This window comes from Gymnoscopelus microlampas (assembly GCF_963454915.1).
Source record: "Gymnoscopelus microlampas genome assembly, chromosome: 22".
NCBI lineage: Eukaryota > Metazoa > Chordata > Actinopteri > Myctophiformes > Myctophidae > Gymnoscopelus > Gymnoscopelus microlampas.
In genome coordinates this window covers 35,225,377-35,251,059 of record NC_139959.1, presented here as the reverse complement: position 1 = coordinate 35,251,059, position 25,683 = coordinate 35,225,377, and the positions used below count along the sequence as shown (strand labels likewise).

At 40.4% G+C, this 25,683-nt stretch overlaps 2 protein-coding genes and 1 long non-coding RNA gene across 4 annotated transcripts in view; all 3 read right to left on the bottom strand.

Annotated features, from left to right (window-relative positions):
* LOC311038939 (retinol dehydrogenase 11-like) overlaps positions 1-25,171 on the bottom strand; it is a 55,716-nt gene extending 30,545 nt beyond the window's left edge. Inside the window, exons 1-7 of one of the 2 annotated variants that reach the window (XR_014600109.1) lie at positions 25,022-25,171; positions 23,195-23,310; positions 17,688-17,843; positions 15,051-15,155; positions 13,505-13,714; positions 12,225-12,417; positions 8,753-10,070 (exon numbers count right to left, since the gene is read on the bottom strand). Coding sequence is in view for 1 of the 2 variants with exons in the window: in XM_084048571.1 (XP_083904697.1) it covers positions 9,950-10,070; positions 12,225-12,417; positions 13,505-13,714; positions 15,051-15,155; positions 17,688-17,843; positions 23,195-23,310; positions 25,022-25,035 (915 nt within the window). In the remaining variant the exon portion in view is untranslated. Of the gene's footprint in view, positions 1-8,329; positions 10,071-12,224; positions 12,418-13,504; positions 13,715-15,050; positions 15,156-17,687; positions 17,844-23,194; positions 23,311-25,021 lie in introns of those variants that run through there. The other variant, XM_084048571.1, reaches the window with a different exon arrangement.
* The window catches only part of LOC311038482, a 389,296-nt gene that overhangs the window by 326,297 nt on the left and 37,316 nt on the right, over positions 1-25,683 (bottom strand). The gene's annotated exons all lie outside the window — the stretch shown is intronic.
* Positions 1,033-7,953, bottom strand: LOC311039040 (patched domain-containing protein 3-like; the record flags this gene model as incomplete). The annotated part of the gene is made up of 4 exons (XM_084048682.1): positions 1,033-2,630; positions 4,227-4,372; positions 5,856-5,983; positions 7,258-7,953. 4 exons carry the CDS (start codon positions 7,951-7,953, stop codon positions 1,033-1,035), a joined length of 2,568 nt encoding a protein of 855 aa, XP_083904808.1.

The window sequence follows — 25,683 nt, the reverse complement described above, 5'->3', positions numbered from 1 at the left end:
ATCTGCTATTTTTTTTTTTAAACGTAAACATTTTTGCAAATCTCAAGTGAAACTTTTTAACTCAAATCTTTGTTTCTGGGGGTCCCTGGAAAAAAATATTTTAAGATGGGGGTTCGTGGCCAAATACATATACATTTGGGGGTCCTTGACATGAAAAAGCACCACTGATATACTGTAGCAACATTTCAGAAAACTAGGATCTGAACCAAAACTGACCCGTGGATAATTGGACCGGTCCGAACGGAACCGAGAAAACATTCTAAATTACTGCACCCGGTCCAAAACGGACGTGGGGTTAAGTGGACCCGGCCCGAAACGGAACCGAGGCAAACTGGACTTGCGTCCTCCCGGTGGCTTTTGTTCTCTCCTTTTGTTTGCGTTTCACCTGCTACAAAACCTCCGGTGTTCAACTTAAGCAGTAGTGCTGCGCTTGAGATTGGCTGCATTTCAATCGGCTGTTTGAATGGGGCGCATTCAAAATGCGAGAACAGACAATATGGATTTGGGAGTGTAATTACAACACATATGTCTCATTTAAAAAAATGAAAAACCGAATGTTAAAGAGATTAATATAGTAATAACTAGAAAAAGTGCTCCTCGGAGCACAGGTCTCCACCAGGTCAGGTAGGTTATTGTGGCCTCCTGGTGGCGCTATAACAGGCCCATGTGAAAGGTTTGGGGCAGAGGTTCTGAATTGGCAACCAGGGAGTGTGTGTGCACAGTTTCACAGCGACCGGGCCAACGGTGCCGGAGATTAGCTGCTCGCAGACAGATGGACACACAGACGGACGGACAGACAGGGGGTAAAACATACTCTCTCGCTATGCCTTTCGGCCTGGTGGAGACAATAATAATAAAAAGCAGGTCGTCCGGTCCTCACGGGTCAATGGATCCGACCTTGGCCCGTAGGAATTGGATCGGACCCGTCCCGTGCCAGAGGGGCAAGTTAATATTTTGGCCCTGACCCGGTTCGGTTCTCGGTTCGGGGCTCGGATCTTCGGTTCTGGGCGGACCCGTGCTACCCTGGTTAGACTACGGTTGGACTTGGTCAGTTGTAGTTTTAGCCACCTGGATTTTTTGTTTGGAACACATTCCAAATAAGGTCAGAAAAAACGGTAAGAAAACGATGCCGTGGACCGCCCCGAAAGCTATGACCAGGAACATGATCTTGAAGAAAGTCCTGAAAATGTAGCTCTTGGCGGCAGAAAGCACCACTACTCCAACAATCGTAGACACAGCGCCTTGTATGATAGGATAACCCAGACTCACGATGGCCTCTGTGGCCTTTTCGTTCGCCGAGGGCTTTTTGCTCGAGACGAAAGCGTACGACATGTGAGCAGTGAAATCCACCGAGAATCCAATGCATATGACGAGATTGATCATGGACACAGAGTCCAAACTGATGCCCCAGAGTGCCATGAAGCCGGCCACGCCCACTATGATAGATGCGACGGCAAAAGTTACCCACAGAGAACAAATGGGGTTAGGAATTAGACACAGCGAGACCACCAGCATGGCGAGAGTGGCTACGAGAACATTCTGGATGGTATTAGTAACGATAACGGCATACTGGTCAAAGAAAATGAAAGCCGGGTGGTAAACTACAAGAGAGCCTGGACAAACGTCCGACTGAGCAGTCTCCCTGAGTTTATTCAACAGGTTCTTCTCGTCGAGGGGCGTTCTGATATTTATCGTCTGGATGAACATTCGAGAAGCGTATACGGTGTTCTCGGCAACTGAAAAGTTTACGTCTTGTCTGAACAAATATGTACTGGGTGTTGCGTTGAAAAATGGTGGTAAATTTGAAATAAATGTGCTTTTGTCATTTGGATTTAAGCTTGTGTTCTGTAAGTATCGCAGGTATACCTGAAGCCAGGATATGGTCAGTTCTGGATCAACTCGCGATTCATTCTCAAATTTAAAAATTTCGAATGTTTGCAGACAGGTGTCTAGTTGATCACGGCTACACGGATCCCAATACATGAAATTTCTGGTCGTCACGACAACCATAAGACTAGGACCATAGTCGGAAAAATAAGCTTCATTATCGTAATATTTACCCACATAGGATTCATCAGATGCCAAATTCTTAAGCTCTATGCCCTCTTTCATGTTGAAGCAACCGCAAATACCAGAGGCCAAATATCCGACATACAATACAATCACAATCAACTTGGTCCACGTGTTTGTCAGGAATGGCCCGTAATAATTCTTAAGAAAGATTGTGACCGGCATTGGTTTCTCTGTTTTAGTGTCCGAATCATACGCTCCACCTACACAACATATGTCAGCTTCATCAACTTCCTCTGGAGATTTTACTTTCACACAAGCAAACCAGTGCCTATTGCTCTTTTCTCGTCTTCCGTTCAGAGCTAAGAAAGCGCCGAAGAAGGTCAGGTTGTACAGGTAGCAGAATATCACGGCCGTGCCGGTGTACATGCAGAACGACTGCACAGAACGGAAGGGGGTTAGGAGGCCGATGTAGAAGGCGAGGAGATCCGTCAGAGTGGTGATGGTGATGGAGACGGCTGCTTCTGTGTAGGTGGCTGCCATGCGATCTTCTACCCTCTGGTCGACTTGAGTCTGCTGCCAGGCGTTTATCATGATGAACATGTCATCCACTCCAATTCCTGTTCAGACAAATATTAGCCGAGGAGGTAGAATGTGAGATATAAATGATATCTACATTTTTAATGTGTGCCTGTTGTGTTTTCTTGCATTCAACCAGGAGACAGAAACTCATACAGAATACATACAGGATAAACAAGTGACATTTGAAGTGATGAAATGAAAATAAATTAGCAGGACATTTTGGAACTGGAACACTAAGCTGAGAAATTAGTACTCTCTCCTGATTGGATGAAATTGGCAACCCATCTGAACATGTATTTTCTGTTTATTAAGGAGTTGGAGAGACGGGGAGACCCCTGTTACTGAACAACACTTATCAGATTATAGAACTTTACGTTTTTACAAGAAACATTTTGTTTTAACCAAAAAGTATCACTTACACCATCTTTAATCATTGGGTTTTGGACAAGTGGGGTTATTAATAGCGTTTTTTTTTATGAATAAAATGTAATTCTGTCCAATTTGTGTGGTAGATTATGTTAAAGGGATATTTCACTTTCAAAAAAACTTTGGGTCATTTTATCGTCTACTCATGCTTTTGTGAGCCCCCCAGACCGTTTTTAAGTTGCTTGATTCAGTATTTAGATATTTGATATTCATTTTATCAGACACGCCCCCTTCTTATACAAACCCATTATAACTTCAAACTTTTTAACATGTTAGATTCATCAAAAACACCCGTCCTTGGTTCTGGTGACTCACCCTGCCCTCCTAATACGCAAGGGGGCCGTGTATTTTTGATTACTTTTTCATTTATTGTATTATTATTATTATTTTTGTATTAATATTTTTTCATTTTCCCCAAAACATATTAAAAACGGTCTGGGGGGGGCTCACTAAAGCATGAGTAGACGATAAAATGACCCAAAGTTTTTTTGAAAGTGAAATATCCCTTTAATACAATATAACTTGTGGTGGTTGTATTTAGTCTCCCTGCTCTTCTATTGAGACATTCAGATCGTGTCAAAGGTCATGTCTCACCTAGACACGAATCTTTGACCTGATTGTCAAGATCACATTTATCCCCTGAGCAAGCAGGCAGGCTCTCTCAATGGAAAAAAATGTCACTAGCACAGGAAACCGGGTTCAAATCCGGGGTAGAAGAGGAAAGTTACATAGTGCTGCTTTAAGTCAGACAAAATTGCATTGCCTACTGAACTAGCTTCTCTATACAACAGCACATATTTCTGGACATTGGCCTTCATTTATCAAAGTGGTGTAGACCAAATAATGGGCATACGGGGAGATCACCGCAATTTTCGGCATTTATCAATCTATCGTGACTTTGACTTCAGCGCTACAAAACATATAGGCCTCTTCAATCATTTTGGGCATAGACAAGTTGAAGGGTAAATTTTGGTCTGATAATGATGTACCGGGCGTGCATGTTCATATCATATATACTTTACATTACTTAAGACAATTTTTACAATATCATTTTTTTCACATTTTGGACAAAATAGCCAATTTTACATCGAGGTGCCCACTTCACCTTAGTGCACTCTTCTTGTATCCTATGTATTGATGTTATTGAATGAAAATGAGATGGAATTGGAAAATAACTGAGTGAGACATTCTAAAAGCGTTCTCAGTACCGAGAATCAGGAAAGGAGCCGTTGCTACGGTCATGGAGAAAGGCATTCCACAGTACAGCAACAATCCAAAACTGGACAAAACGGCCAGGCCAGTAGACAGGACACCAAACATAGCGACCCACACCTTGTTCCTCACACAGTCCAACCAAGAGACAAGGAGACAGAAATGGCCTGTTTGATCATTATCAACAGTTGTGGAAGAAGCACTCACATTTTGTACTTAAGTAAGTTACAAATAAAAGTCCAGTATTCAAAATTTACTTGAGGACAAGTACAAAAGTATTCGCTTTAAAATATGCTTAAGTACTGAAAGTAAAAGTATGCAGAATGTCCCAGTTCACTAGTTTCCTAATGCAGTGGTTCTCAACCAGTGGTCCGGGGACCACTAGTGGTCCTTGAGGGGGTTCCAGGGGGTCCCCAGCCAAATCAATAGTTAGACCAAATTGACCGTGTCTGTAACTCTGAGAGTGTACAAATGGACCCGTTAGCGTCCATTTGGTTCCATTTGTACACTCTCAGAGTTAAATGAACACTAATAATGATGATACAGTGTAGATTAAGACCCCCAAGAAATCAAAATGCTTGAGTCCCTGGCATATCGTTTCAAATGGGCTAATGTCAAAATGTGTCAATTTGGGGGTCCTTGACACGAAAAAGGTTGAAAACCACTGTCTAATGTAAAAAAATGCTTTGAAAACAGCCGATCTACAAGCTCATGCGGTTGTGAGTTTATAGATCGGCTATTTTCAAATAGCCTAAGTATACGTATAGGGCTGAAGTGGTTAACGTATGTTTTGTAATAATAATCTAAATCTACAAACGCGCCACCTGAAGGTGACCTGAGCCATGGGAGGTTGAGTCGACTCAGTGCCGTCCGAGTCATTTAGACGCGGGGGAGCACGGGAGGTGAACTCGAAGACAACGAGCCTTTGAAAGAACCGACTGGTTCCGACTGGTTCTTCAATCGTACTGTAACATATTTATCTCTGCTGTCAGGCAGAAACCAACTATGTCCAAAATATTGACTTTTCAGATAATGGAAAAATAAAACAACACTGCCTCATTAAAGTTGATATGGTGACATTGTCAGATACAGTTCTGTGTACATAAAAAAAAGTTGAAAAACTGTGATGGTTGGTCTCTGCCCGACAGAGACAATATATTAGTATACTGTATTTTAGACATCAAAAAAAAAAATCAAATATGATAGAACAGTGGTTCTCAACCTGTGGGTCAGGACCCCAAGGGGATCTCCACATAATTTCGGGGGGTCCCCAGATAGTAAAGGGACAATTTAAGGACCTTTTTAATACCTAAAAAGAAAAAGACCATTACTGCATCACAAGTAATCAACAAACTATACTATAAAACTGGACAAACATTGTCAAATAATATAAGAAAGAGACAAAATTCCTGAAAATAGCCGATCTACAAGCTTGGAGATTTGCTTCTTCTTTTTTCTTTTTTTTTTTACAATATTTATCTGTGCAACTGAGTCAAACTAAATGTAATGCCCCAACTCCTATTCCTAGTGCTTGTCAGTGTGGGGGGTCCCCAGTTCAAATGAACTGAAAAGGTTGAGAACCACTGTCTTAAAACGTAAGCTGAAGCTGAAGTCCTCTGTTTTACCTCATGCAAGACCAGATTGAGAAATTAATAGCCAGGACATAAGTTACTGAAAACAGTGGAATGATGGAGTCAGAATTGCTCTCAAACTCCTCTTCTCTCGACAGGGAAGTGAAATAGGACACAGCAACCTGAAGATATTACACAATTAGTTATGCTTTTGTTTGTAAAACTCTAAAATAATGATTAATTTCTCAATAATAAATTAACTCTATGCACAAGGGACAGTAAATTCACGTAGCAGTCCGTGAGCCAAGACCCCAAATTTGGGTTCATCGGTATCATCTGGGGGAAATTAATTCTCATAGGGATTATTTTGGAAGGTGCAGCCCTAGTGCTAGAAAATATGTGATAGACTTGCATCTGTGGTAGCTTTATGTGTGTTATCACTCCAATTATAACCACATGCCAAAAAAAAAAAACGCATTTTCAAAATCCGAATGAAGCATTCTACCTCAAAGTGATGATTTTCTCTTAGTATTGACCATCTGTCTTTGAAAGATGGTAAGGATAAAGCTCAGACTATATGTTTTTCATAAAAGTTGTTCAAATTAGCATCTCTAGAAATGTTCTCTATTACAGGCAGTGCAGTGACTATATTACATAAGATGTACTTCTGTTTTCATGAAAGATGTACAGTGACACAAAGGTTTCCTTTGTAAATAACCTAAAGATTTAAAACCATGTTCACATACATAGATTCTAAGGAATTATTATTAATATAAGTATTAATTATAATTCAATAAACAGAATATAGTGCAATTGCATAAGAAAATATCCAAAATGGCCACGGAACGCCCGGTAAAAATGAAACTTTTGATCCGCTTGTACTAGAATACCTCTGTGTAATACCTCTTTTTTTAGGGTTTTCATATATGTGACCGGAAGTCTCGCTAGATGAGATTTCACAAAATCACGTCTAGCGAGACTTCCGGTGGGGTGCATTCAAGACAATCACATTGCAAAGTGTTCTGTCACTAGGAACATCAGATCTCACAAAAACAAAAAGCTATTCAAATATACGCGATTGAGAGCAAGTCCCATAGGCGCTGGTTTTTAGATGCGGCGGACCCGGGATGGAGTTATGACATTTTTGTACTGTATCACTCGTTCTAGGATATCATCATAATGTCATAAAAAAGGTTAGAAAAATGTCCGCCAAAATTCTCCTTTAATTAAGTATTATGTTTTCATATATTGACCTGTGTAATTTTCGCCTAGTGTTGATGATGGCATGATAGCACCCATAAAGCTACCACTGGTGCAAGGCTATCACATATTTTCTAACTCTAGTCATGTACTGTATACAATGACAAAAATCACTATTATTGAGCATTATTCCCCTCAGGTGATACCGACCAAACCCCCTGGCTCACGGACTATAGGGCACATTGATTTGACTTACCTCTTTCCCTTGTATTTCTGATACTGTGTTGATGAATTTCTTCAACCATAGGTTATTCACTGTTGCGTTGTCCTCCTTTAGAAAATAAAAAAGCCTAATTGCATGCGCACACTTTATTTGCGTTGTTCCGTCAATCAGTCCCACGCCACCGATCTCAGAACCAAGGAAAGTATTGTTATTATTCATGGGGTAATGAATTGCACCGTTGGAACTGTTCACAACACCGAAGATGGAATTTGTCACACATTCTCCTCCAGCCACAGCACAGAGGTTTCTAAACGTCTGCTTATCTACTTCCATTTCTAAAATCCGGTCATTAATGTCAATTATTTCGCTAAAAGGCACTAGGATATTACCATTCGAAGTAAAAATGAGCGACCCGTAGGTCCCTTCCGTGTGCAGCCTCTGACGAGAGAAATCGAGCTCGTCGTGCGGAAAGTTGGCCTTGACGACCAGCCTCTCATCTTTGGCCGGTCCGTTCACGGGCGTAAACTGGTTTTCGATGCCTTTAGCCTGGTTCTCCATGTCGCCGAGAAAGTAAAAACCCCCGCCGAGCCCTGCGGATATCACCAAAGGAATGATTAGAAACCACCAAGGATGACTCCCGACGCATTTTCCGAAAATTTCAAAAGCCCTGTTTACGGGTTTTTCAATGCAGTCCCGCCATTTTCTAATCCAACTATTTCCGCAAAACATTAATATAGTTGTGTTATCCTTTCTTTCCTCGATGAGCACCGTCTTTGGTCACCGAGTGGGTAATAACACTCCTCTCAACACACATAATCCACAAGACTTCTCCCTAGTGCAATCCTCGTTAACCATTAACTACTAGACATCATCAGAGGTGTAAAGTAACTAAGTACTTTTAAGTACTAAGTACTGTACTTAAGTACATTAACCACTTCAACCCATTTCAGCCATTTGAAAATAGCAGATCTACAAGCTCACAATGCGTCGCATCGCGACACATTGTGAGCTTGTAGATCTGCTATTTATATAAGTAAAACATGTGAGTACTTTTTCCACCACTAATAATAATAGACAGTACAGGGATTGTCCAGTCATGTTTTAAACAGTAAAAAATATATATTGTGCTTTAATTTATTTGAAATTATTTATTTTTTTAAACAAAACTTGAAGTTGATATCACTTTCAAACGGTTTCAAATCATGTGAAAACTGATTATATGATAGAAAATATTTTTAAAAAATGTGTTACATAACGTTATGAGGTGTTGCAGTGGAATTTGACATGGGACAACCAGGGTTAAATATACTATAAATGTGCTATATAACAAATAAGATATGAAAAGTGCAAGATACATGTATAGTTGTAAACCACAGCATACATCAAAAATATTGTTGGAACACGTAAAACCACATACTGGCAGGCTGTGTCTCTGAGATAGATAAATCATGAAATGAAGATACCACAGTAGAACTTGGTCAAGAAGCACTTGTTCGGCTGTTAAGAGGTTAACAGGAAGAGTGGGCACCTCCATGTAGAATTGGCTATTTTTGGGCAAAATGTTAACCAATAAAATATTTGGGAAATAGTCTTAAGTAATGTAAAGTAAGCTAGATTAGAACACGATTTAACATGCAACAATTAAGGTCTAATATTTCTACAATTGCAACAAATTGTTACAAAAACCTGTATATCCAATTATTTTGGGGCATAAGCAAGAAGTTGAAGCATATATTTAAGTCTGATAATGATGCACTGTGCATGTTCAAATGATGTATACTTTACATTGCTTAAAGGGATAGTTCAGCCCCAACGTGACTTTTTTTCTATGGATTAGTCACCCCATGGAGACTTGAATTCATGGATATTTTTTTGTTTTTGTCTCATTCCTAAACCACTAATTTGATGACCGGCAGCGGTTCCGGTAGGAGACACAAAGAGTCTCCTCTGTGTCTCCTACTGGAACCGCTGCCTACCGGTCCGCTGGTCATTAAAATATTGGCTTAGGAATGCGACAAAAACAAAAAATCCATTAATTCAAGTCTCCATGGGGTGACTAATCCATAGAAAAAAAGGACTACACTTGGGTGAACTATCCCTTTAACCCATTAAGACCTGAGGCAATTCTTAAAAATGTTTTCTAAATCCTAACAGTTTTTTGAACAAAATAAAAAAATATATAAACTGCTCAAAAAAAGTTCGGAAACTTAACTTCAGTCAATTATATCTCCCCTTTAATGATACCAATTGGTATTGTGTTTTATACAATTTTATCGTTGATTAGTCACCTTTACAACGTGGTACAGCTTGTAAGGATCGGGTATTCGTGGAATGAGCAACACAGCTAAACGTGTGGGTAGCGCCTCCAAAAAATGTGCCAAAATCACCCAATATGCTTCTGTTGGTAATCGCTCTTGTTTTGAGCAACCTGCCACACAGGTGAGTGACTGGCACCTGAACATGGGTTCTGCAACTTTGAGTTAGTGTATGCTCCAAGCAGCACTCGGTGCCGCACTATGAGCTTGTATATCTGCTATTTTTGAATAGCCAAAGAAATCTAAAGTGACACAGATGCGTTCCAGGTCTTGATGGGTTAAGACCATTTTTTCAAATACAATTTTCAGACAAAATAGCCAATTTTACAACAAGGTGCCCACTCCTCCTTAGTGCCCACTCTTCCTCCGTTAAGAGACTGCAAATGGAACCATTCTGCAGTCTTGTCCGTTCACTCCTGAGACGGTGTTTCATCCCAGGATATGGAGAGCATCTGACAGCTGAGGTCCCACAGCTTCTGGGCCACGTCGTCGTCCATGGCAGCGTTGGAGCAGGTGGCCGGGGCACAGTCGCTGTGGGCAAAGAGATATTTATCTATTTATGATGCTTTGTCCAGCCCGTAGGTTTGATTACATGCAGTGACTGTTATCACCCTCCCCTTGAACACGGGCCAATTGTGTTCGTGTAGACGCTGGATGCACCACGGTGGATTCGAACCCACAGCCTCTGTGGTGGTGGCAGTGTTGATTTCGTCGAAATCTAAAACTATGACGAAAAATGTTGGCAGACTACCTTTTTTCACTGACGAAAACTACATAAAAACTATGCAATGATGTATAAAACTAAGACTAAATATATTGGCAATTTCGTCAACAAATAAAAACTACACTAACAGTTCTGGGTGGGACTAGTGGAGAAGAGATCCAGTGGTCATTTTATGTTTGGTTGAGCTCGGGTGTTGCGCTCTGAAAATAGCCGATCTACAAGCTCACAACGCGTCGCGCTGCGACGCGCTGTGAGCTTGTAGATCGGCTATTTTCAGCATGCCACCAAGTGTAAAATCTGCCATTACGACGCCATCAAGGCACCGCCCAAAATACATTTTTAGTCGACTAAATCAACTGTAGATTAAGTCGACTAAAATGTTATGCTATTTAGTCCAGTGGTTCTCGAACTTTTTCATGTCAAGGACCCCCAAATTAACACTTATTAGCCCGCGGACCACCATTTGAAAAGATAAGCCAGGGACCCCCATAAGAGAAGATTTTTACGGCCCTATAGCAGTGATTCTCAACCATTTTAATTTCAAGGACCCCCAGTTTGACATGCATTAAAGCTACGGACCCCCATTTAATGGCATTTCTATCTCTGGGACCCCAATTTATTTTGTAAAATCAATGTTAATTTATAACTCTGAGAGTGTACAAATGGAACCAAATGGACCCGTTAGGGTCCATTTGGTTTCATTTGTACACTTTCAGAGTTACAGACCCATAAGGGTACATTTGGTTCCTATCCATCATTTAGCTGGGGACCCCCTGGAACCCCCTCAAGTACCCCTGGGGTCCCCGGACCCCACTTTGAGAATCAATGATTTAGTCGACTAAAGCTAGACAAAAAATAAAACATTTCAGGTGACTAAAATATGACTAGAACTAAATTGAATTTTATTCAAAAGACTATGACAAAAACGACATCAAAATGTGCTGTCAACATCAACACTGGGTGGTGGGCAGGCACTTTAGCATTGCGTCACCCGAGCGCCCCGCGGGCAAAGAGGTATGACCACCATAGTCCTTGTAAACCTAATGCGAGTAATGATTGAGATTTGCAGACAGTGGTGGTGGATAGACTTCCCGTCTTTGTGTCTGTGCTTGCTTTTTATCGATGCTGGGAGTGTTGTTTACGTGACTTCCTAAGTTACTGTCATAGTTTCATATGAGATCAAATTACTAGATATACCTTATTGTCCCCTAAGGGACATTAAAGGCATTTTTTATTGGGCGCAGTGTCGCTACATGAGATGGGAATCAAAGAGTGACCTACTGGGCAGCCGCCCGGTCATCAAATTATTGGCTTAGGAATGAGACAAAAACTAAAAAAAATCCATGAATTCAAGGCTTCAGGGACGTGCACAGATAGACTGTAGGTGGTGCTAGAGCACCTGCCCTTTGCCCTCTTGACCAGAAGTGCCCTTTTTTTTTCCAGTTTACAGCAGGGGTCTTCAACAGGGGGTCCTCAGAGTTACTACAGGGGGTCCGCCAAATCTTTATGTGATATGATTTTTCTTTTTACCATAACCACTCGAAACCTAGCATCCCTTTTCTGAGGAGAACTTTAGCCAAAAATAGCAGATCTACAAGCTCACAACGCCTCGCGGTGGGCTTGTAGATCGGCTATTTTTGGCAAAGAGGTATAGGTGTAGAGGGAAAAAAGAGCAGACCAAGTAAACAAAAAAAAGTATAATTTACTTGAGCACCTGTCCCTCAAAATGTCTGTGCACGCCACTGCAAGGCTTCAATGGGTGTGTCATTGATAGAACACCCATTATGTCCAAAACTGTTACTTTTCAGGATTCAAATTCAAAAACAGCAAAAGTAGCAGATACCAGCTAGCAACAGAAAGTTAGAATGGATGGAGATAAGAGGTTTCTGCCCCGACAACAACAACGTTATTCTCCTGTGGTATTAAAATAAATAAGCTTTTGTTACGGTGCCTTGATTTACCTGTAGTATCCACCACTCTCCGTCTCCAGCGTAGGCTCCACGGCGCAGTAGATGTTGGTCTGGGCTCCCTGGACGGGGGTCTTAGTGAAGGGGCTGACCATCCTCATCATGAACTGCTGGGGCCCGTTCAGGTGACGCCACAGTTCGGTCTGAACCACCCCGGGGTGGAGGGAGTACACCGTCACACCGGTGCCTGACAGAGGGATGTCATGTACAGCACAATGACTACATTATTATAGAGGTGCTCCGATCGATCGGCCACCGATTTAAAACGTCCCAATTTTCACTGCAAATGACGTGATCGGCCATTTAACCCATTTAGACCGGGAAATAATCTGTGTCATTTTAAGATTTCTTTGGCTATTCAAAAAATAGCAGACCGAGTGCCGCGCTACGAGCTTGTAGATCTGCTATTTTTTTTATTTTTTAAATGTGCAAATCTTTAAATATATAATATATTTTTTAAGCAAACGTTAGTAAAATATGTTGTGCCAGGGACCCCCAGAAGCAGAGATTTGAGTTACAAATATTATCTTTTAAAAATATATATATTCAAAGATTTGCACACATTTTCACGATTTTTCAAAGATAGCAGATCTGCAAGCTCATAGCGCGGCACTCGGTGCCGTGCTATGAGCTTGTAGATCTGCTATTTTTGAATAGCCAAAGAAATCTAAAATGACAGAGATGCGTCCCCGGATTGAGTGGGTTAAGTGGTATAAAAGTGAATCAGATATATAGTAAAATATCGCTTTGCATCTTTGTGACAGGCCTAGACGTGTGCCCCACATGCCCCCCCCCCCCCCCCCCACACACACACGGGAACAGTTTTGACGTAGGTTTTGACATATAATAATTTTATAAAATATCAGAATATTCCCCTTACGCACAAGATCTGTATCGGTATCGGCCGATCGTGAGAGATAAAACAGATCTGTGATCGGGATCGGTCCCAAAAAACCTGATCGGAGCATACCTAGTATACATTACAGGTAAACATACTCCTTTACTATGACTGTTTCACTGCAATCCAGGACTTATTTTAAAGCTGTGATTTGAATAATGAACTTACAAGAGGGGCTAAATCTGTAGCTAGCTCTCATGTTATTATCTTCTTACTCTTCATCCTTGACTTTGGGTGAAGCACTTTGTAATTATTGTAAGGTTTTGTTTTGTATGCAAAGAAAGCACTTTTTAATTTCTGTTGTAAAACTGCTTTATAAATCAAGTGTATTATTATAAAAGAGACTTTTAGTTAGGAGGGGGATAACAATACAGACCTTGCAGTCTCTTGGCCAGCGAGCGGGTAAACAGGATGTTTGCCAGCTTGCTCTGGCTGTAGGCGGCCTTCTTATCGTAGGCCTTCTCGCTGTTGATGTCGTCTAGCTTGATGGTCCCCCAGTTGTGGGCCATGGACGACACGTTGACGATCCTGGCCGGAGCTGACCGCTTAATGAGGTCCATCAGCAAATGGGTCAACAGGAAGTGACCTAGAAAATAAGATAAGGGTCATATATACATATGTAGTTGCTGTCAGGCAGAACATTTTTATCTACATATTTCATCTCTTAGTTTTTTTCATTATACCCTATACCCACCGTATACCCTATTATATAATTCATTGTAAGACAGTATCGAGCAAAAGCTATTTTTGAAAACGCTTTAAGATTTTTCATCGCAATATTCAATGATTATGCTGTACATGGCTAAGACTCTTCTCCCTTCTGGTTCCAAAACTGTGGAACAAACTCCCTATTGCAGTTAGAACTGCTGACTCACTCCCAATCTTCCGCCATAATCTGAAGGAGCGCGTCTTCAGACCGTAGCACTTGCCGTTGCCTTGACGACCTTACAGGCTTATGCCTGGTTAATTTAGATGCTATTTAGACAGATTACAGGTTTATGTGTTGACCTGGCATCCTATATTTTGTATAGTTTCAATGTACATATTATTTATGTTCTGATATAATAACGTTAATTAGACTGATGGACAGAGTGGCCTTTTCAACCTTATTTCATGGTCCTTTCATTCCCTAGACCAGAGGATCGTAACAACAGGTTCTTAGTTTACCTATGATCCTACATTACTGAGGCCTCTATGCATTTGATCTATTACCTTGTGTTTACCTTACTGTAAATCGCTCTGGATTAAGAGTGTCTGCTAGATGACTAAATTGTAAATGGTCATGAATTAGAATCAGAATCAGCTTTATTGTCACATCACAGGTTTACAGAAGTAAAAAAGTGGGTGAAATTCATTTTCGTGGATAGTTCCCATCGTATCGTTATTTCCATAAAAAAAAGAAAGGGAAGAAGATGATGTCATGTCAGGGGTTATGTATACTAATACTTCCTTATAATTTGGTTATAAAATGTGTTTGTTTTATCATATATGGACCTAATCAATGGTCTATGATGTCACATAAAGGCCATGCGATGGTTCATTTGTTTAATGATACTATTTCCCAGGCAACCAAATCAACATGGCACAGGGAAGTGAAACACCAACATTCAATACATGTGTTTAATGATGAAGGAATTTGGCAGAATTACAGTTTTAAATTATGACTTACGGTTCTACTTTTCTTACATTATTCTTTTGGTCTCTTTACACAGACAAACATATTTTGAAACCAAAATTAAATGTCTGATCTGATAAAACATTCTAAAAAAACATTTTTAAAGGATAGTTGGTGACTTATGCATTTGATTGTGACTAGATAAGGTTTGAATTCTTGTAGTAAGGACCGTTTCTCTAAAGATATTGTACATACACACACGGCATTCGTTTTTAATGTCACTGTCCCACTACATGTTTTTACTTACCCATGTGATTTACCCCAATCTGCATTTCAAAGCCATCTGCTGTCTTCCCATATGGACAAACCATGACCCCAGCATTGTTGAGGAGGATGTTGAGTTTGGGCTCATCTACGCAAAAGAACATTTGGAAATCAAATTATAATTGTGGCTGACAGTGACAACACCCATCGAATTCTACGAAGATCAAATGTATTGTGCTTAAGGCATGATTTATTATTAGTGATTACTAATAAATAATATTATATATATATATATATATATATATATATATATATATATATATATATATAATATGCTTATATGCACAAGCTAACATGATTGTTCGTAAGTTTAGTATGTGTTCAGCGTCTGTGAAGTCCACCCTATTCAGAGCTTTTTGTACACCTGCAGTATGTATACTGCCCACTTGTGGCGGCTCTACAGAAAGAGCAGTATGCAGAAACTCAATGTGGCTTATAGACGGGTTTCTTGTTTGTAAACATGAGAGGATGCTGCGCGCGCGGCGCGCAAGAGAGGGATTTGCATGCAATGTATAAAGTGAGCCTATAGAGGGCGCTATTACCCGCAGCAGCTCTGGTCAAATGTCCATTCATAAAAGAAATGGTCTTCACCGGGTTTAATTGAAAGTAGATTAAATTATGCAGTTTGTAATATCTTGTTTACTCAATAAAAATGATTTGTCGGAAGTTGGATCTGTTTGTCCTTTATTTGTATATAATAGCAGCATTATGCCTATTGTGCCCATAATAGCAGCATTATGCCTATCTAACTCCCGAACACAACATCAGAGTGAACGGCGCTTCCGGGTTCGTTCTACCCCAAGCATGCGCATTCTGCTCTGTGATGACGTCGCGCGGAAACCCGTCTATAATGATGGCATGAGACTGCTGCTTAAAGTACCAGTTTGTTAGTATTGATGTACCCACCTGCTCCGCTGTGCTGCGGAACCTCACTGTGCTGTCTATTCTAAAGAACCTCATGTACAAATGTATGTGTAGACCAGGGTTCCCCAATTACTTTTCCCCAAGGGCCAAATTATGTCTCGGGTACCAAGCCGAGGGCCAGGGGCATTGTGCCGAAATCGCAACATGTTTAGTTTTTTATTCGTTGGCCCGCGGGCCGCCTATTGCGGAACCCTGGTGTAGACTGTCTTTAGGGCAGTGGTGGCCTAAAGGTTAGACGAGCGCCCTCGTTGCCGGAAGGTTGCCGGTTCGAATCCCCGGACCGGCAGGAAGAATCTGGGTGGGGAAGTGAATGTTCACCACTTCCCCAACACCACTGAAGTGCCCTTGAGCAAGGCACTGAACCCCAACTGCTCCAGTGGAGCTGCGTAGTGGCCAACAGTATAAGACTGTGGTTGTACTAGTCAGCTCCCAGGTTTTAATGTGTCTGTCTGTCTGTGTGTTTCTATGTGCAGGGCGTTGCTGAAAATGAGCACTTGTGCTCAGCTACTACCCTGGGTAAATAAAAAAAAAAAAAAAAAAACTGTCTACTCCAGAGGTCTTCAACAGGGAGTCCGGGACCCCTAGAGGGTCCTCAGAGCTACTATAGGGGGTCCGTCAAATCTTTCTGTGATAGGATTTTGTTTTTTCGCATTAACCACTGAACCCTAGAATTCCTTTTCTGAGGAGAACTTTAGCCAAAAATAGCAGATCTACAAGCTCTCAACGCCTCGCGCTGCGAGGCGTTGAGAGCTTGTAGATCGGCTATTTTTGTTAAAGAGGCTATAGGTGTAGAGGGGAAAAAAGAGCAGACTAAGTAAAAAAAAAACTTTAATCTGAAACACAATTTTATACAATATAGGGGTCCCTGCTTCATCTCTCTCTCAGCTAGGGGGTACTTGGCCTGAAAACATTGAAGACCCCTGGTCTACTATATTCTATAGAACCTCATGTATAAATGTATGTGTAGGCTGTCTATTCTAAAGAACCTAATGTACTAATGTACGTGCAGGCTGTCTGATTCTGCCAACAGCATCATTTTAATCCTGAATAACACTTTATTGAGTTCAGTCAGGTGTGTCTCTAAACTGTGGAACCATTGGCGTGTAAGCCTGTACATGAACTTATGATTTTATGTGGACTATGTCCGCCTTTTTGTGTGTATTTGTTTTTATGTTGCTATGGACCATGTGTATTATGTTCTGTATCTGTGATTCATACTAGAGCAGTGGTTTTCCACCTTTTTCATGCCAAGGACCCCTAAATTGATACACATTTGGCCGCAGACCCCCATTTGAAAATGTGTTGTGCCAGGGACCCCCAGAAGCAAAGATATCAGTTAATTTTCGAAAAAAAATATGAATATTCAAAGATATGCACACTTTTTTAATGCTTTTTTATGCATACACAGGTTTTTCAAAAATAGCAGATCTACAAGCTCATAGCGCGGCACTCGGCTTGTAGATCTGCTATTTTTGAATAGCCAAAGCTAAGTGGTTGAAATGATTGTGACGCTATGTTAACTAATTTCGCTGGGGACCCCCTGGTACCCTCTCAAGGACCACTGGTGGTCCCCGGACCACTGGTTGAAAACCACTGTACTAGAGTACAGTACAGCACTGATACAAACTGACCCACAGTCAATGGTAGATTGCTGTTACAATGTGGTATCAGCAGATTGTTCTTGTGAATTCCTCACCCTTGTTGATGGCCTCGGCGAACTCCCTGATTGACTTAGTGTTTGACAAGTCGAGTTTCATGGTGACGACGTTTTGGTTTCCAGAGCCGTCGATCACTTCTTTCAGGGCCGTCTCTGCTCTCTCCATGTCTCTACAGGCCATGATGATCCTGGCACCTTTTAGATCAGAGAAAAGAGAATTAGATCTCATTCCCCCTTTTAACCCATTAAGACCTGGAGAAGCATCTGTGTCATTCTTTGATTTGAGATAAAAAGCATTATTTTACACTTTTGGCTATTTTTGAAAAATCGAGAACATTATTGTGCAAATCTTTGAATATATATATATTTTTATAGCGAACGTTTGTAACTCAAATCTTTGCTTCTGGGGGTCCTTCTGGGGAAGATATTTTCAGATGGGGGTCCGCAGCCAAATACATATCATTTTGGGGGTCCTTGACATGAAAAAGTTTGAGCACCGCTGATATAGAAACATACGTTTTTTTAGAAAACTGTTGGGATTTAGAAGACATTATTTTGTAGAATCGGCTTCAGGTCTTAAAGTTTCAATTTTTCAATTTATTTAAATTCAAAGGAGCTTTATTGGCATGAGAAAACATACGTTTGCGTTGCCAACGCAAGCTAAGAAATGTATCCACAATTGAAGGGAATACAGTAATGTTTAAACAGAACTATGTCAAACCACATGTAGGCATGGGCAGCTTTGTGTAAACCTTTTTGAAACAAATAGCAGAAATTGTTCAGGATTTTGCAGTCACTTGGAATAAACCTTTTTGGGACAAATAGCAGCAATTATTTCCCCCTATCTCTACAGTACCTCACACACACCAACTCTATGACACACGCACACACACTCATGCACTCATGCACACACTCATGCATGCATACACACAGAGAGAGAGAGAGAGAGCGAGACTGCTCCCTGCTGGCAAATAAGGATATAGCCTGCCAAGTCATCATGACACATTCAATTATTGTTTTCATCTTTAATCAGCTGATTCTGTTCTCTGTATGGCAGAATGAGGAATCGTGTTTGTTCTCTCTCTCTCTCCAGTCATTCTCATCATTGCGAAACAGGTCTCAAAATCACACTTTTAGCACATATTCCATCATTAAAGTGAACTCTGCCAGGATATTTAGTCCTGTTGATTTGGGGAAAGTGAAATGGTTCTATTCATGTTATATTAATCGTAATCGATGCCCTCTTAATGTCGCAGAATCCCAACGGGTCACAGATTCACTAGCCTCGGAATCCCAGCCTTTTTTTTTGTTTCAAAAGAAAAACGTCTGGGCGAACGGTGCAGGAACGATGGTCTTAGGACCTTGTTAACTCCTAACCAACCAGAGTGCAGAGGGGCGTCGCTCTAAATTTGGTGACGTCAGCCTGCTCCGTGCACAGACCGAGGGGGGGGGAGGGGGGAGGGGAGGGGAGGCGGGGACATAGATTGGTGAAGCAATCGGAGGACGCGCCTTGCTCCAGGCGCCTGGGTTTGGATCCCATGGATTCCTCTCGTTCTCTCAGTCTACAGATTCACAGAATAAAGCGAAATCAAAACCTCATGACTGAAACATTTTGTCAGGACAAATCCTAATCCCTCCACACACACACACACACACACACACACACACACACACACACACACACACACACACACACACACACACACACACACACACACACACACACATATTATACCGTTAGTTTGACCACTTAAAATCTTCACTGACCACTTCAAGTCTTTAATCTAAAAATAATTTAAAAACTAAAATAGCAGATCAAGCTTGTAGATCGGCTATTTTCGGTGCGCGAAATGCTTCCAAATGACTGGAATCAGTCATGGCGACTGAGAACGTTATAGCCTGGAAACCAGACAAATCTGCCATTTCAAGTCTGGGCCATGCCAGGCTAAGAACTTTAATCCATGCAGATTTTCACCAGCTCGCCAACGCGTCATGTGACAAAGTGGGTGAGAAGTCACCATTTGTTCTTCTTTTTCATGCTCAAAACGTATGGTGCAACATCACACCAATAATGTTCTGTAAGTAACAGTAACAACTTCACTGAAAATTACAAGTTTATTTTATATTAACCCCCAACGGTTCTTGTTATTCTGGTATTCGTTTTACTGAGGTTATGTTTAGGGTTAGGGTTAGGTTTAGGCATAGTTTTACTGAGGTTAAGGTTAGGAATAAGGTTAGGTTTAGACATAGTTTTACTGAGGTTAAGGTTAGGAATAAGGTTAGGTTTAGACATAGTTTTACTGAGGTTAAGGTTAGGAATAAGGTTAGGTTTAGGCATAGTTTTACTGAGGTTATGTTTAGGGTTAGGGTTAGGTTTAGGCATAGTTTTACTGAGGTTAAGGTTAGGAATAAGGTTAGGTTTAGGCATAGTTTTACTGAGGTTAAGGTTAGGAATAAGGTTAGGTTTAGACATAGTTTTACTGAGGTTAAGGTTAGGAATAAGGTTAGGTTTAGACATAGTTTTACTGAGGTTATGTTTAGGAATAAGGTTAGGGTTAGGCATAGTTTTACTGAGGTTAAGGTTAGGAATAAGGTTAGGTTTAGGCATAGTTTTACTGAGGTTAAGGTTAGGAATAAGGTTAGGTTTAGGCATAATTTTACTGAGGTTAAGGTTAGGAATAAGGTTAAGTTTAGGCATAGTTTTACTGAGGTTAAGGTTAGGAATAAGGTTAGGTTTAGGCATAATTTTACTGAGGTTAAGGTTAGGAATAAGGTTAGGTTTAGACATAGTTTTACTGAGGTTAAGGTTAGGAATAAGGTTAGGTTTAGGCATAGTTTTACTGAGGTTAAGGTTAGGAATAAGGTTAAGTTTAGGCATAGTTTTACTGAGGTTAAGGTTAGGAATAAGGTTAGGTTTAGACATAGTTTTACTGAGGTTAAGGTTAGGAATAAGGTTAGGTTTAGACATAGTTTTACTGAGGTTATGTTTAGGAATAAGGTTAGGTTTAGGCATAGTTTTACTGAGGTTAAGGTTAGGAATAAGGTTAGGTTTAGGCATAGTTTTACTGAGGTTATGTTTAGGAATAAGGTTAGGGTTAGGCATAGTTTTACTGAGGATAAGGTTAGGAATAAGGTTAGGTTTAGACATAGTTTTACTGAGGATAAGGTTAGGAATAAGGTTAGGTTTAGGCATAGTTTTACTGAGGTTATGTTTAGGAATAAGGTTAGGTTTAGACATAGTTTTACTGAGGATAAGGTTAGGAATAAGGTTAGGTTTAGACATAGTTTAACTGAGGTTATGTTCAGGAATAAGGTTAGGTTTAGGCATAGTTTTACTGAGGTTACATTTAGGAATAAGGTTAGTGTTGGAGTTATTCACTGTTTGTATTATTTCACAGTTATTGTCTTTATTTATTTGATTTGTTTTGTAGAATTGGTTTGATTACAGCAGTATTATTTCAGTAAATGTTGTGTTCCAGCTAAAGGCTTTTATTTTGAAGGTATTGGGGCACACAGGTGAATTTATTCAAGTCATCAGACAGGCACAGAAGTCAGATTGGCACTGGGAAGGTGCACAAGTTTGTACCAGACTCAGGGTCAGATCAGAAGCAGAACAACTATATGCTGATTTTCCTGTAAAAGCTGAAAGACATTAAAACGCCAGAAACCTGTTAATTCTGCCTGGACATTGGACTCTTTTGAAACCCTGACTGAGTAAGATTCACTATTTGGTGCCTCTGTGGCTTTTTGAATTGTTTATTGTTTTGAGGACAAATCGCCACAACAGTTAGGTTTAGGCATAGTTTTACTGAGGTTATGTTTAGGAATAAGGTTAGGTTTAGGCATAGTTTTAGTCTTCCTATTCTACAGGTAATATGAAATTATTAGAGCCATTTCACTTTCCCCAAACTACAAAGAATCTACTTTGTTCATGTTTGTTTATGTGCTAAACGTGTAAATTGAGAAATCGTTTCACCATGAGTGAATGAATGGGCCTACAGTAGCATGTGGTTATGAGATATGACCACAGTTATGCTAGTCATGCACCCGGACCAGAAATACCACATTAGAGCTTATCAACATGAATGGATGGAGACTGAAAGATTTATGACATGCACTTAAAATTAAATGTTGCACCTTTACATCCAACCAGTGTTGCCAAGTACGCTTATTGTAAGCAATTTTGGGCTTGTTTTTATGTAAAGTTGCTGGTAAATGTTGGTAGTTGTGGGTTGTTGTTTTTTTTGGGGGGGGGGTTTATTTGGGCTTGCTTCCAAAAAATAAATATTAATATTTAAACCAGTTGGTTGGCTAGAATAGTTCAAAACTTTTTTTTGAAAATAGCAGATCTACAAGCTCACAACGCGTCGCATCACGACGCGTTGTGAGCTTGTAGATCGGCTATTTTCAAATAGCCGATGTATACAGTATATATTGTAGGGGTGTCACGATTCACTTACCTCACGATTCGATTCAAAATCGATTCCTAGGGTGCCGATTCGATTAAAATTGCGATTCTGCGATTAATTGATATTCGATTCGATTCTGCGATTTATTGCGATTTTCTAGGGTGCCGATTCGATTAAAATTGCGATTCTGCAATTAATTGATATTCGATTCTGCGATTTATTGCGATTTTCTACCCCAAATCACTTTGCTTTAATTATACTAGAACATTTTAATATAATATAAACCATGAAAAGTTGAATCATACACTTCAATGCAGCCAGATCATGTCAGTCAGTCTTTCTGACATTGATTTCAGACAAAGTGCCAGTGAAAAAGGTACTAACTTATTAAAAAAAAGATAATAATAATAAAAAAATCGATTTTAATATTTTGATTCGATTTTTAAAATCGTGGCATTAATCGCGATTTATTCATTAATCGATTTTTTTTGACAGGCCTAATATATTGTAGCTCTGAAGTGCTCATGTGGCCTAATAGTCGCTTCTTTTGGCCTTGTTTTCATGGACCACAATGGAAACCAGCCCATACAGGGTTTTTTGTGTTATCCTTTTTAACGATATCATTGTAAACATCGTACCACTGTACTGTTTACAACAGGGGTCTTCAACAGGGGGACCCCTAGGGGGTCCTCAGAGCTACTATAGGGGGTCCGCCAAATGTTTGTGTGATAGGATTTAGTTTTTTTTTTTACAATAACCACTTGAACCCTAGAATTCCTTTTCTGAGGGGAACATTAGCCGGAAATAGCAGATCTACAAGCTCTCAAGCGCGAGGCGTTGAGAGCTTGTAGATCGGCTATTTTTGGCAAAGAGGCTATAGGCGTAGATGGGGAAAAAGAGCAGACTAAGTAAAAAAAAACACGTTTAATCTGAAACACAATTTTATACAATATAGAGTAGGGGGTCCCTGCTTCATCTCTCTCTCAGGTAAGGCCCAGGGGTCCTTGGCCTGAAACCGTTGAAGACCCCTGGTTTACAAAGTGTTCATAAAGTATTCAATCAATCAATCAATCAATCAATCGAACCCATGGTTGCTTATTTCTCTCGCAAACACACTGGCAATAGTGTGAAACCAACCTCTCTTTGCCAGATCCAGTGCCGTCTCTTTGCCAATGCCTGAGTTGGCCCCGGTGATGAGGACTGTCTGGTCATCTAGTCTGGCAGCAGAGGACCAGGGCGCCTTGAAGAGGTTTCTACAGAGAGACATCAGGACAGCAGTGGTGATGAAAAACTACTCACACGTCTTACCCATTAAGACCTGGAGAAGCATCTGTGTCACTTTTAGATTTAAGCTAAAAAAGCATTATTTTACACTTTTGGCTATTCAAAACTAGCAGATCTACAAGCTCATAGCGCGGCACCGAGTGCCGCGCTACGAGCTCGTAGATCTGCTATTTTTGAAAAATCGAGAAAATGTGTTCAATCTTTGAATATATATTTTTTTAAAGCGAACGTTTGTAACTCAAATCTTTGCTTCTGGGGGGTCCCTGGAACAAACTATTTTGAGATGGGGGTCCGCGGCCAAATTCATATCATTTTGGGGGTCCTTGACATAAAAAAGTTTGAGAACCACTGATATAGAAACATAGGTTTTTCAGAAAACCGTTAAGATTTAGAAGACATTTTGCAGAATCGGAACCTCAGGCCTCAATGGGTTAAGTAAAAGTATCGATACTAAGTAGAAATACTCTTGCTACAAGTAAAAGTCCGGAATTCAAAATGTACTTGGGTAGTTAAGCACAAAAGTATATGCAGAATGTCCCTCTTCACAAGTTTTCAAAATGTATAAAAATATTTCTTTGAAAATAGCTGATCTACAAGCTCACAATGTAGTGGAGTAGAAGTGAAAGTACAGAAAAATGGAAATACTCCAGTATAAGTAAAAGATACCTCAAAACTGCACTTTACACCCCTGGGAAATCCGTTGAACTTGTGCAATCAATAGGCAGGGTGTGGGGAGGAACTCTCAAGATATTGTCCTTTTAAGCAACAGTATTCTAAGTATGCTTGTTTAACACGGCCATACAACCAAGTCAATGGTAGCTATAATTATTATTATTAGTTTATTTACAGTTAGTTTTAGGCTCAACTAACAAAAAACACAACAAGTAGACACAGGAGCAGGCGTCGCCCTATAGCCATGGATCACAAGACGGTCGTCTGTCACGACCGTCATGGATGAACTTCAACCTGGTGTTTGCACTTTCTCCCTTCTTGGTCCGTACAGCTACATAAACGTTCATATTTCAAATATAAAGTGCTGACCCCATGGCCACGGATGTTACAATTATGTACGGGCCCTCAGAAGTTACCGTATCATCCGTATTGTTCAATAAAAAAACATTTTAATCCGATTGGTGGCCCATTTTCTCATAGAGTTACAACGTATCAGAGTGCAGTACACCTCCCAACCGATAGGATCACGTGGTTGAAAGGGTGGCAAAAATACGGAGAAAAATGACCACCGATCGGATTAAAATACTTTTGTATTGAATAATATGGAAGATACGGGTACTCCTAAGGGCCCGTATATAATTGAAACATCCGTGGCCATGGGGTAAACACTTTATATTTGGAATCTGAACGTTTAAGTAGATGTACGGACCGTAAATGGAGAAAATGCAAACACCAGGTTGAGGTTCATCCATGACCGTCATGATATGACAGTCATGTTTCAGGGCTAATTCTAAGTATGCTTGTTTAATGAACATATTACAACCAAATGAATGGTAGCTATTATGATCAGTTTATCTAAAGTTAGTTTTAGGCTCATCTAACCAACATAAAACACAATACTGTACAAAGGCAGGCGTTGCCCAAGTTATAACGCAACAATACAAATGTCACCTCCCATATCCCAACATTATTATTTTTTTATAACAAATACATGGATAAATATCTCACCTTAGACCCTGCATCTCAAGCTAGAATATCAGGAAATTAAATAGACCTTCTCAAGTGTCAGGAAGAGCTGTCTGTGAAGGAAATATGACGCACACCAGAGATTTCTACAATAAGTGTCAACATTGAGACATTCATGGATTACAGAATAATGGGCTTCTTGCTTCTGCTTCATTGGCTGGACTTTTTACTCAATCGGCTTTTCCTTTAGTGTTGCCAGATTTTGCGAGAGAAATACGAAACCAGGCCTATAGGGAAACAAGCTCAAAATAAGCGACTATAGCCAGGTCTATAGCCACATGAGCACTTCAAACTTAGATACGTCAGATATTTGAAAATATGCAGAGAATAGCAGATCTAAAAGCTCACAACGTGTCGCATCGCAAAGTCGGGGGGGGACACACTTGCGCGCCGCTCCCCCACTTCCAAAATTAGCACTACAACACTGCTTATAATAAGTAGACCTGGCAACACTACACTGAGCTCAAGTTTCACACAATCTTGCGTCACTCTTTTCCAACCGCGGTCGTTTCTGTTTTACTAAGCAGTGCTCACATCCGGTTTAGAGCCCGCCTACTGCATTCGGTAATTTTGTATCCAATGCTGCACACTGTTTCCGTATCCACTCTCAACCGGATCAGTAAATTGCAAAGTGAATTGATCCC